Raw genomic sequence first — 12263 nt, 5'->3', positions numbered from 1 at the left:
GACTGTAGGGGGGAACACCCTGGGTGGGTGGGGGGACTGCGAGCAGTGGGGGAAATAGACTGTAGGGGGAATCGGGGGGGGGTGGTGGTGACGTGTCCCTGATTACATCACTCCCCCCCACCCGAATGGCGTTTCCCAGGATTCCCCTCCCCAGGCAGGCCCCGCCCCCCACCCATGGGTGGGGGGCGGGGCCGGCCGGGGCCCCGGTGACCTTGCGGGGAGGGGCGGCCAGACGGCCCGTCGCCATGCAGGGAGCGAGAGCAGCCCCCGGGCTCTGCCTGCGACTCCTGCGCCAGCCCCCCGCGGGTGAGGGGGGAGGGAGAGAGACCTGGGGTATTGGGGGGCATTGTAAGGGTGGGGGAGGGAGCTGGGGGAGCTGCAGAGGGGCAGGAGTAGGAGGTGGGTGGGGAAGGGGAATTGGGGGGCGTTTTGTGAGAGTGGGGGAGGGGAGAGGAGGAGGTGACCTGGATTAGCTGGGGCGGGGGTGACTCCATAGGGGAGGTCAGAAATGGGGGAGCTGCGGGGGAAGGGGTTGCTCCTCCCTTCCTCTGTCCCCATAGGGCCTCACTGCTGACCTGTTCCTGTCTCTTCCTAGCTCCGGGGGGGCCCTGGCCACGACGTACCCCACCCCCCTGAACCCCTGTCTGTACAGCACCCATGCTGCCGAGGTAAGCCCGTGGGGGTCCCCACCGTCACCATCAATCTCTCCTGTCCTGCCCCGAAATCTCGGGGAGGCTGTTAACCGGCCACCCCGCCCCAGAGGTGGCCGCATCTCGGCGCCGGGCGAGGGGGCCCCGGATCACTGGCCGCCCTGCCCCAGAGGTGGCCGCATTCCGGTTTAAACCCTGCCCCTTACCTGGAATCTGGTCTGTGCCAGTGAATCTGGGCGAAAGGTTTTGTTGTTCTGGGATGAGTCACGGGACACAAGTATTTCGAGGAGAAGTGACAGCTGGGGCCGGAGGCGGGGGGCGGGGGGGACTGTCCAAGGGAGGCGTAAACATCTGGCCTGGTCCCCTGGAGAACAATACTGGAGAAGGGGTACGGAAGGTATCCCAGCCCTGGGGTCCCCCCCAGCTCGGCTGGTGCCCCTCACTCCCGACCCGCAGCCCCCTGCCAGCCCAGCCCTGCCCCCCCACCCACAGCTCTGCCGGTGCCCCTCACTCCCGACCCGCAGCCCCCTGCCCCCCCCAGCTCTGCCGGTGCCCCTCACTCCCGACCCGCAGCCCCCTGCCCCCCCCAGCTCTGCCGGTGCCCCTCACTCCCGACCCGCAGCCCCCTGCCCCCCCCAGCTCTGCCGGTGCCCCTCACTCCCGACCCGCAGCCCCCTGCCCCCCCCAGCTCTGCCGGTGCCCCTCACTCCCGACCCGCAGCCCCCTGCCCCCCCCAGCTCTGCCGGTGCCCCTCACTCCCGACCCGCAGCCCCCTGCCCCCCCCAGCTCTGCCGGTGCCCCTCACTCCCGACCCGCAGCCCCCTGCCCCCCCCAGCTCTGCCGGTGCCCCTCACTCCCGACCCGCAGCCCCCTGCCCCCCCCAGCTCTGCCGGTGCCCCTCACTCCCGACCCGCAGCCCCCTGCCCCCCCCAGCTCTGCCGGTGCCCCTCACTCCCGACCCGCAGCCCCCTGCCCCCCCCAGCTCTGCCGGTGCCCCTCACTCCCAACCCACAGCCCCCTGCCAGCCCAGCCCTGCCCCCCTACACCTCTGCCGGTGCCCCTCACTCCCGACCCGCAGCCCCTTTAGCCCAGCCCTGCCCCCCAGCCCTGCCGGTGCCCCTCGCTCCTGACTCGCAGCCCCCTGCTAGCCCAGCCCTGCCCCCCAGCCCTGCCGGTGCCCCTCGCTCCTGACTCGCAGCCCCCTGCTAGCCCAGCCCTGCCCCCCAGCCCTGCCGGTGCCCCTCGCTCCTGACTCGCAGCCCCCTGCTAGCCCAGACCTGCCCCCCAGCCCTGCCGGTGCCCCTCGCTCCCGACCCGCAGCCCCCTGCTAGCCCAGCCCTGCCCCCCAGCCCTGCCGGTGCCCCTCACTCCCGACCCACAGCCTCTCACTGACACTCGCTGTCTCACTCACAGGCTGTGCTGGATAAGGCTGGAGCAGGGACGGCTTCCCAGACCGTCTCCAAGGCCAAGTCCATCCTGGAGGTATGTCTGTTGCACCGCAAAACCCCGTTATTAACCCTCAGGATCCCAGGGTGGTAAGGGGGGGTGGGGGTTGTGGATCTGCTCTCTCCTTTGACCTCATTCCCCACCCCCATTCGAGGGGGATTGTGTGTGGGGGGGCTTGGTTCCCAACCCCCCTCCCAAGTTAGAGGGAGTATCGCCGGGGTCTGATGTGGGGGCGAGGGGGCCTCTCTGGTTGGAGAGCAATTGGCAGGGCTTGCTGGTGCATGGGAGGGTTGGCCCTCCACTTTTCCCCTGGTTCAAGGGGGATTTGGGGGGTCCCAAAGGGGAGGGACAAGACCCTGATTGCCCCTGCCCTCACTCTGTCCCCCCACCTCAGGAGTCAAAGTCTTTCGCTGTGGGGATGTTCCAGGGTCGGATGAGCACGGAGCAGGTGTTCCCCTACCCCACAGGTAAAGGGGAACTGGGGGGGAAGTCCTGGGGGGCTGGGAGGAAGCGGGGCTGCAGGGGCTGCCCCATTGGCTTGGGGGGTGACTCCAAGGGGGAAGAGAGGGAAGTTGGGGGCAGGGAGCTGGCAACCCCCCCAATTCCATAGGTCCCCCCCATCACTCACTGCCTGACTCCCCAACCTGCTCCCTCCTTCAGTGCTGACCGAGGAGCAGGCCCAGTTCCTGAAGGAGCTCGTTGGACCCGTTAGCCGTTTCTTCCAGGTGAAGGGGGGATGAGTTTGGGGGGTGGCTGGTGTTTGGGGGGTGGCTGGGGTTGAGTTTGTGGGGGCTGAAATGGAAGACCTGGAATATGGGGAAGGGGTTGAGTTGGGGGCTGGGCTGGGGGAGACATGGGGAGGAGCTTGTGTTGTGTTTGGGGGGGCTGGGGGAAAACATGAGTGAGGGGAAGGGGCTGAGTTTGCAGGGAGCTGAGCTGGAAGGTTGGCAGAAAAGCAGTGGGGTGGGGCAGGGCTGCGTTTGTGGGGGCAGGCTGAAAGGCTGGTGTGAGAGCAGGCAGGGCTGAGTCTGGAGGGCACTGTGTGTGGGGGGGTGCAGGTGGGTGGGCAGCAGCCTGGATGAGGATCCCTCCCTTGGACTCCCCCTCTCTCCTCCCCTCCCGCCCCAGGAGGTGAACAACCCGGTGGCAAACGACTCGCTGGAGCGGGTGGAGGACCGGACCATGCAGGGGTTGAAGGAGCTGGGGGCCTTTGGGCTGCAGATCCCCCCCGAGCTGGGGGGGCTGGGGCTGAGCAACACCCAGGTGAGACACGCCCCCCCCCATTCCCCTGACCCAGCCGGAGCCCCTTAGTGGGGAAGGTCCGTGCCTCCCCCAAGGGGGCGGCTGGCCAGCCCTGCGCTCACCCCTCTCCCCACAGTATGCCCGGCTGGTGGAGATTGTGGGGCTGCATGACCTGGGCGTCGGGATCACGCTGGGGGCCCATCAGTCTATCGGCTTCAAGGGGTTGCTGCTCTATGGGACGCCCCAGCAGAAGCAGAAATACCTGCCACAGCTGGCCACAGGTGAGGGGCGCTGAGGGGGGTTTAAGGGGGAGTGATAGGGGTGTGGGGCGGGGAAAAGACAGAGGTGTGGGGGCTGGGAAGGGTGGGCGGGGATAGCGGGGGGGTACGGGAGGATTGGCGAGGCAGGGAGGAGGGGTGGCAGTAGCGGGGGGGTACGGGAGGATTGGCGAGGCAGGGAGGAGGGGTGGCGGTAGCGGGGGGTACGGGAGGATTGGCGAGGCAGGGAGGAGGGGTGGCGGTAGCGGGGGGTACGGGAGGATTGGCGAGGCAGGGAGGAGGAGTTGGGATAGTGGGGGGTACGGGAGGATTGGCGAGGCAGGGAGGAGGGGTGGCGGTAGCGGGGGGGTACGGGAGGATTGGCGAGGCAGGGAGGAGGAGTTGGGATAGCAGTGGGTACGGGAGGATTGGCGAGGCAGGGAGGAGGGGTGGCGGTAGCGGGGGGGTACGGGAGGATTGGCGAGGCAAGGAGGAGGGGTGGCGGTAGCGGGGGGTACGGGAGGATTGGTGAGGCAGGGAGGAGGAGTTGGGATAGCGGGGGGTACGGGAGGATTGGCGAGGCAGGGAGGAGGGGTGGCGGTAGCGGGGGGTACGGGAGGATTGGCGAGGCAGGGAGGAGGGGTGGCGGTAGCGGGGGGTACGGGAGGATTGGCGAGGCAGGGAGGAGGGGTGGCGGTAGCGGGGGGTACGGGAGGATTGGCGAGGCAGGGAGGAGGGGTGGCGGTAGCGGGGGGGTACGGGAGGATTGGCGAGGCAGGGAGGAGGAGTTGGGATAGCGGTGGGTACGGGAGGATTGGCGAGGCAGGGAGGAGGGGTGGCGGTAGCGGGGCGGTACGGGAGGATTGGCAAGGCAGGGAGGAGGGGTGGCGGTAGCGGGGGGGTACGGGAGGATTGGCGAGGCAGGGAGGAGGAGTTGGGATAGCGGGGGGTACGGGAGGATTGGCGAGGCAGGGAGGAGGGGTGGCGGTAGCGGGGGGTACGGGAGGATTGGCGAGGCAGGGAGGAGGGGTGGCGGTAGCGGGGGGTACGGGAGGATTGGCGAGGCAGGGAGGAAGGGTGGCGGTAGCGGGGGGGTACGGGAGGATTGGCGAGGCAGGGAGGAGGGGTGGCGGTAGCGGGGGGGTACGGGAGGATTGGCGAGGCAAGGAGGAGGGGTGGCGGTAGCGGGGGGGTACGGGAGGATTGGCGAGGCAGGGAGGAGGAGTTGGGATAGCGGGGGGTACGGGAGGATTGGCGAGGCAGGGAGGAGGAGTTGGGATAGCGGGGGGGTACGGGAGGATTGGCGAGGCAGGGAGGAGGGGTGGCGGTAGCGGGGGAGTACGGGAGGATTGGCGAGGCAGGGAGGAGGGGTGGCGGTAGCGGGGCGGTACGGGAGGATTGGCGAGGCAGGGAGGAGGGGTGGCGGTAGCGGGGCGGTACGGGAGGATTGGCGAGGCAGGGAGGAGGGGTGGCGGTAGCGGGGCGGTACGGGAGGATTGGCGAGGCAGGGAGGAGGAGTTGGGATAGCGGGGGGGTACGGGAGGATTGGCGAGGCAGGGAGGAGGGGTGGCGGTAGCGGGGGGTATGGGAGCAAGCTAGAGGAGGATTTGGGGAGCGTGGGCAGGTTGGGCCTAACAAAAGGGAGAGTGGCCTAATGCATGGGAGGGGCTCCATAAGGGCATTGCCCCCCCAGCGTGTAACCTCGCCCCCCACCTCACCTCCCCAGGAGAGACCATTGCTGCTTTCTGTCTGACGGAGCCGTCCAGTGGCTCGGATGCCGCCTCCATTCGCACCACAGCCCGGCCCAGCCCATGTGGCTCCTACTACACCCTGGATGGGGGCAAGATCTGGATCAGGTGCTCCCCAGCCCTAGGGGGTGCTGTGGGGCGCGGGGTTGGGGACTCAGCGGGGGCGCTCTCCCCTGGCAGTCAATACCAGCCTTGGTGGGGCGCTGTCCCTTGGCTGGCAGGGCTGGCCTCCCCCCTTCCCAGGCATACCCCGCATTTCTGACTCCCCACATCTCTGCCCCACACAGTAACGGGGGGCTGGCTGACCTCTTCACCGTCTTCGCCAAGACCCCCATGAAGGACGAGGCAACGGGCGAGGTGAAAGAGAAGATCACGGCCTTCATCGTGGAGCGAGCGTTTGGGGGGGTCACCCAGTGAGTATTCCCCAAACTCAGTCCAGCAGGGGGAGCGGATCAGGGGGTAGAAGCAGCAGGCACAGCTAGGGAGCATCTGTGGGAATGGTGGTATTTGTTGGGGGGCATATTTTGGAGGGTAGGCCCCTGGGTTTTGGAGTGTCCGGGCATAGCATGGCTTTTGTGGTGGGGTGTATTTCAGAGGTGGTGTATATGGCAGGGGTGCGTTCTTAGGTGTACATTTGGGGTGTTTGCACTGGGGTGTATGTTTCCGAGGCATTTGCGCTGGTGTGTATTTCAGGGGTGGGGTATATTTGGGGGGTGTTCTGGGGTGTACATTTTAGAGGGTGTTGGGGGGGCGCTGTATTTCAGGGCATAGGTTTGGGGGGCATTGGGCCGTATTTGAGGACATAGGTTTCGAGGGAAGTTGGCCGTGTCTATATTGGGGGAGTTGGCAGGTGTCTTTATTTTGAGGTGTACGTTCGGGGGGGCTGTATTTTCGGGCGTCGGAGCCCCCCTCCCCCCACTAACGCCCCGCCCTCCCCCATTGCAGCGGCCCCCCCGAGAAGAAGATGGGGATCAAGGCGTCGAACACGGCCGAGGTGCACTTCGAGGGCGTGCAGGTTCCGGCAGAGAACGTGCTGGGGCCGCCGGGCTCCGGGTTCAAGGTGGCCATGAACATCCTCAACAACGGGCGGTTCGGCATGGCTGCCGCGCTGGCCGGGACCATGCGGGGCGTCATCGGCAAGGCCGTGAGTGTGCCCCCCCCCCCCCGACCCCCACAGCATCCTTCCCCTGGTGACCCACTCCCAATCCAGGGTGACCCCTCTGCCTTGTGGGAATTCTCTCACTCACTCACACACACATGCACTGCGTGATCCTGCTGCCTTGTGGGAAATCCGCCCGCCACCCCATTGCATTGTGGGAATTTTGCACCCTGCTGGTTGGGTTCTCTCTCTCCCTCTCCCTCTCCCACAGGTGGAGCATGCAGCCAATCGCACCCAGTTTGGGGACAAAATCCACAATTTTGGAGCCATCCAGGAGAAGTTGGCGCGTATGGCCATGCTGCAGTATGTCACTGAGGTGAGACCGCCCCGCCCCAGAGGTGACCCCATCTCAGCTCCAGGCGAGGGGTCCCTGGGTCACCAGCCGCCCCGCCCCAGAGGTGGCCGCATCTCAGCTGCGTTGCTCTCTCTCTTCCTCCGTGCAGTCCATGGCGTACATGATCAGTGCTAACATGGATCAAGGAGCGGCCGATTTCCAGACCGAGGCAGCCATCAGCAAAATCTTTGGCTCGGTGAGGCTCCGTGGGGTGGGGAATGGGGGCGGGGTGCTAGGGTGGGGCTGGGGGGCATGGGTTCCCGGGTACCCCATCTTCCCCCGGCAGGGGGCGCCGTGGGGCGGTTACCTGACTGTGAGGCTGTGGGTTGGTTTTCGTAGGAAGCCGCCTGGACGGTGACGGACGAGTGTATCCAGATTATGGGGGGCACGGGGTTCATGAAGGTGAGTGGAGATACCTGCCCCCCCCACCATTGCTGGGATCCTCCCCAACCTCCGTCCGACCTCTCCCTGCCCCCCTGGTGCCGGGATATCCCCTCTAACCTCCCCAACCCCTGCCCGACTTCTCCCCACCCCCCTCAGGCCGGGATACCCGCTCTTGGTGCCAGGAATCCCCCCCCCCCGGCACCAGGATCTGCCCCCCCAACCCCTGCCCGACCTCCGCGCCCCCCCCATTGGTGCTGGGATATTCCCCCCGAACCCCCGGTGCCAGGACCCCCCCCCCCCCCGGCTAACGTGGCCCCCCACCCTACCCCCAGGACGCGGGCGTGGAGCGGGTGATGCGGGATCTCCGGATCTTCCGGATCTTCGAGGGAACCAACGACATCCTGCGGCTCTTCGTGGCCCTGAACGGCTTCCAGGTGGGGTGGGGGGGGCGGGGAGGGGCCTGAAATGGGGGGCATGGGGGGACTGGGAGGGGCAACTTGAGGCTATCAAAGGGGGGGCTGTGGGGGGCAGGGGATTTTGGGGGTGGAGCTCATGGGGGGGCCGTGTGGGGGAGGGGATATGGGGGCCGTGGTGTGGGGTGGGGATCTTTGCAGGGGAGGTGGGGGCTGTGCCTTCAGGGGGGAAAGGACGGGAGATGATCCATGGGGGGGTGTCTTGTGGGTGTGTGGGGGGGCAGACAGGAGACCTCAGGGTAGGGGGTTGCTGGGGGGGAAGGAGAACCTGGAATGGGGTGGGGGGGCTGGTTCCTCTCTGGGGGGGTGTCTGTGCCCCCCCCAGGTCACTGACCCTCCCCCTCTCCAGAACGCCGGGAACCAGCTGCGGGGGCTGCAGCGAGCCCTGAAAAGCCCCATAGGGAACATGGGGCTGCTGGCCCGGGAGGCCACCCTCCGCTTGCGCAGGTACCGGTGGGGGGGGAGGGCCGGGGGGCGGTCTATGGGGGGAGGCTCAAGCTTGTGGGGGTGGGGGGGGTCTATGGAGGGATTCACTCTCCCCAGGGGTGGGGGGGGCTCCCTGGATGGGAGGTTTTGGTCCTTGGAGGTGGGGCTGGGAGGGCTGCCCTCTTGTATGGGGGAGGGGTCGGTCACGTGCCGTCTGTCTTCCCCCCTCCCCCAGGAAAGCCGGGTGGGGATCCGGGCTTACCCTGAGGGACGTGGTGCACCCCGACCTGGACCCCAGCGCCGAGCAGGTGAGTCTGGGGAATTGGGGGGGGCGGGGGGGGAGACCCTGCCTCAAATCCCCTCCCCCCTTGCAATGACGCCCGCCCGCCCCTCCCTTCCAACTCCCCCAACTCGCACTGACCCCGTTAGGCCCCCTATTATGGGGTGGTGGGTGGATCTTGGGTCGGGGGATATTTGCAGATGTAGGTCTGCCCCCCCCCCGCTAATCCTGCCCCCCCCAACCCCGTTCCTTCCCCCCCCTAGCTGGTGCGTGGGGTCGATCTCTTTGGGGCCACGGTGGAGAAGCTGCTGCTCAAATATGGCAAGAAAATCGTGGGTGAGTTTATTTGGGGGACCCCGGGTGGGGGAGGGGGCGATATAGGGCTGGCTGGGGGAGGGGGTCCCGGCTCGCTGCCTCTCTTTCTCCCCCCCCCCCCCATCTGTAGGGCTTCAGCGTGTGTGGGAAGGTTGGGGGGCGGGAAGGTTAGGTTTGGAGGTCCCACTGTGTTGTGGGTGGGAAAGGTTGGGGACCCCCCAGGGCAGAGGGGCTGGGAGAAGGAAGGTTTGGGGGGGATCGGTGCACCTGGGGAAGGGGGCCCCCCCAAGGCAGTGACGGGTTGGGGGGGTTGGGAAGGTTTGGGGGCCCCCCAAGGCAGTGACGGGTTGGGGGGGTTGGGAAGGTTTGGGGGATCCCCGGGCAGTGAGGGGTTGGGGGACCCCCATGGCTGGGAGATGGCAAAGGCTGGGGGGCCCCCCAGGCCAGTGAGGGTTTGAGGGGTCCCCATGGCTGGGAGGTGGGAAAAGCTGGGGATCCCCCAGGACAGTGAGGGGAGTGGGAAGGTTTGGGGGGTCCCCCAGGGCAGTGAGGGGTGGGGATCGGTGCACCGGGGGAAGAGGGGTTGTTTTGGGGGAGCAGGGGCTGGCTCTGCACTGACTCCCCCCCTGTCATTCCCCCCCCCCAGACGAGCAGTTCGTGCTGAAGCGGGTCGCGGATGGGGCGATCGACCTCTACGCCATGGTGGTCCTGCTGTCCCGGTGATGCCCGGGGCGGGGGGCACGGGATGGGTTGGAGAAGTGGGGGAGGAGGTGTGGGGGGGCTGGCTGCGGGAACAGGAGCGTGGAGGGAGCTGGGGAGGGGGGTTTGTGGGAGGTAGGGGTGTCGGGGGGCTAATGAGTGGGGGTGGGGGGGCTGGTCTGGGGTGTCCCCCCCCTCCGTCCCAAGGGGGCTTGTGGGGGGAGTGGTTCACCCCTTGGGCTGGGGGCCTCTGCGGGAGCAGGTCGGGGGCCTTTCTGTGTGTTTCTAAGGGGGTTCTTAGTCCCAAATTTTTTGGGGAGCCCCCGGTTCTAATGGCTCATTTTCCCCCCCCCCCCCAGGGCGTCGCGCTCCCTGGCCCAGGCCCACCCCACTGCCCAGCACGAAAAGCTGCTGTGTGAGACCTGGTGTGACGAGGTGAGTGGGGGGCGGCTCCGGAGCCCCCTCGGGCCGCAGGGTGTCTGCTGGATCCAGCCCTCCCGGTTCTCCCTCCGGCAGCCCGCCCGTCCGTCCGTCCCCCCCTTCTTCCATCCAGTTTTCCCCCCTCCCCTCCACACCTCCGTCCTCCATCCATCCAGTCGTCCCCCCTTCTTCCCTCCACACCTCCGTCCCCCTTTCTTCCCTCCCTCCACACCTCCATCCCTTCATTCCTCCGTCTCTCGATCCACATCTCCGTCCCCCCTTCTTCCCTCCCGCCACACCTCCGTCCCTTCATTCCTCCGTCTCTATATTCACACCTCCGTCCCCCTTTTTCCATCTCTCCCTTCGTCCCCCCCTCTTCCATCCATCTCCGTTCTCCATCCCTCCACACCTCTGTCCCCCCTTCTTCCCTCCATCCCTCCACACCTCTGTCCCCCCTTCTTCCATCCCTCCGTTCCTCCCTCCACACCTTTTTCCCCCCTTCTTCCATCCCTCCACACCTCTGACCTCCATTCCTCCAATTGTCCCCGCTCCTGACCTCCATCCCTCCACACCTCTGTCCCCCCTTCTTCCATCTGTCTTTCCTCAATTCCTCCAGCCACACCTCCGCCCCCCCCTTCTTCCATGCCGTCATCCCTTTCTCTATCCTCCCCTTCCCTCCATCCCCATCCATGCATCTCTTTCCCCCTCCCTCCTGCTGGGTGCTGGTGAGGGGATGGGTAGGATTTGGGGGGCGCGGGGATGCCTTTGCCTGTCTCTCACCCCTCCCCTCCTGTCTCACTCCAGGCCTACGAGCGTCTCATGGCCACCCTGAGCCCGCTCAGCACGGACAGCGCCCGGCACACCTTCCGGCAGCTGCGGGGCATCTCCCGGGCCGTGGTGGAGAACGGGGGTGTGGTCTCCCCCAACCCCTTGGGCTTCTGAGCCCCGACACAGCTCTGCCTGGGACACTGTGACCCCAAACTGGCCCCTCCCACTTCCCAGCACACATTTCTGCCCCCTCCCTGAAGCGTCTGGGAAAGGGGGGGGGCGAATAGTGGGGTGCTTTCCCTTCCTCCAATACGCCCAGCCTAACACGCTACCTCTGGGACCTCTTCTGCTGTGGAAATGCCTTAACGTGCCCCTGTCGGAGGAGGGGGGAATGTCTGTTTCAAGGCTCCCCTGAGGATGGGGGGAAATGTGTGTTTCGAGGCCGCTCTGGAGGAAGCGGAGGGAGCTGCCGTGTAGGAGGAGAGAAATGTCTACCCTGGAGGAGGGGGGAACTGCCCGAGGAGGTGGAATGTGTGTTTCGAGGCTCCCCCAAGGAGGGGGTAAATGTCTGTTTTGAGGCAGCCCCATGGAGCGAAATGTGAGTTACGAGGCTCCCCTCTCCCCTGCCCCGGGGATAGATCTGAGCTTTAACCAGCCATAGCTGCTTTATGTTCCCCCAGTGGCCAGTCGGTTTTGGGGTGGGGAAGGTGCCAGGCTGGGGGGGGGCAGAGTTGCCCACACATCTTGCACTTGTGGGAGAAAAGTGGGCACCCCGACACTGATGCCCTCCAAGCAGGGGTGCCCCCAGAAATGGGGTCACCCTGATCCCTACAGGAGAGCCCGGCCCAGCCGCTGTTTCCTTGTCAAAAATAAATAGAATATTTTGGATGACTGGATGTGTTACAACCAGGACTTCCCTGTGCTGTGGCGGGAGGGGGGGAGATGGATTTTGGGGGGAGCTGGGGTTCAGACCTTCGGGTGGAGTTGTGGGGTCAGGATCAGAATGAGCCCTTTGGGGTTTCGGGGGGTTAGAGCAGGGGGCCTGGGAGCCAGGACTCCTGGGTTCTCTCCTTGTTCTCTGGGAGGGGAGTGGGGGCTGGTGGTTAGAGTGGGGGGGCGCTGGGAGCCAGGACTCCTGGGTTCTCTGCCTGGTGGGTTAGAGCAGGGCAGGCTGGGAGCCAGGACTCCTGGGTTCTTTCCCTGGCTCTGGGAGGGGAGTGGGGGCTAGTGGTTAGAGCAGTGTGTCCTGATCCCCCCCCTTAATTACACCACCTGGGGATGTGCCCGACTGATTCCAGTGTGGAGCTGCTTATTTCCAGGGAGCCAATTGGGAGAAAAGGAATTGCTACTTGTGTACGGCATGATGCAGCCATGTGGTGAGGAGTTCCGCTGGTTAACGACGCCTTCTGGAGGAGTCTGTGGAGGGGCGGGGGGCTGGGAAGGGAATTAAATCACTGTGTGGCAGAAATGGACCATGCGGGGCTCAATATCCCGGCCCTTCCCTGCCATCCTGGATCAGACTATGAGCCCACCTAGCCCCGTATCCTGTCACTGCCCAATCCCCGCTATTTCTGTCCCATCCCCACCTCTCATTATTTGGTCCTGGCTCTAATTAATTGGATTGAAAGTCAATCCAAGGTTCTCATGATCTATGTAAGCATC

The 12263-nt window shown here is 66.0% G+C and overlaps 1 protein-coding gene across 1 annotated transcript; it reads left to right on the top strand.

Moving 5' to 3' along the window:
• Nucleotides 1-541: 541 nt before the first annotated feature.
• Nucleotides 542-11492, top strand: ACADVL (acyl-CoA dehydrogenase very long chain). Its single transcript, XM_084616280.1, has 19 exons — nt 542-668; nt 2064-2132; nt 2491-2563; nt 2757-2821; nt 3225-3359; nt 3475-3619; nt 5322-5451; nt 5631-5756; nt 6289-6487; nt 6714-6818; nt 6946-7032; nt 7176-7238; nt 7553-7654; nt 8043-8140; nt 8355-8427; nt 8663-8735; nt 9361-9433; nt 9773-9848; nt 10638-11492. Exons 3-19 carry the CDS (start codon nt 2515-2517, stop codon nt 10773-10775), a joined length of 1737 nt encoding a protein of 578 aa, XP_084472406.1. The 5' UTR covers nt 542-668; nt 2064-2132; nt 2491-2514; the 3' UTR covers nt 10776-11492.
• The last annotated feature ends 771 nt before the right edge of the window (nt 11493-12263 follow it).

This window comes from Lepidochelys olivacea (genome assembly GCF_965140295.1).
Source record: "Lepidochelys olivacea isolate rLepOli2 genome assembly, chromosome: 28".
NCBI lineage: Eukaryota > Metazoa > Chordata > Testudines > Cheloniidae > Lepidochelys > Lepidochelys olivacea.
The sequence above is the reverse complement of the archived record's forward strand: the minus strand, read 5'-3'. Positions and strand labels throughout refer to the sequence as shown.

What these genes read in the sequence shown, in the direction of transcription:
- ACADVL (XM_084616280.1), top strand. Translation starts at nt 2,515, where the DNA reads ATGTTCCAGGGTCGGATGAGCACGGAGCAGGTGTTCCCCTACCCCACA. An exon ending in CCGTTAGCCGTTTCTTCCAG is followed by an intron (nt 2,822 to 3,224) that starts GTGAAGGGGGGA and finishes CTCCCGCCCCAG; the next exon opens with GAGGTGAACAACCCGGTGGC. An exon ending in TCAGCAAAATCTTTGGCTCG is followed by an intron (nt 7,033 to 7,175) that starts GTGAGGCTCCGT and finishes TGGTTTTCGTAG; the next exon opens with GAAGCCGCCTGGACGGTGAC.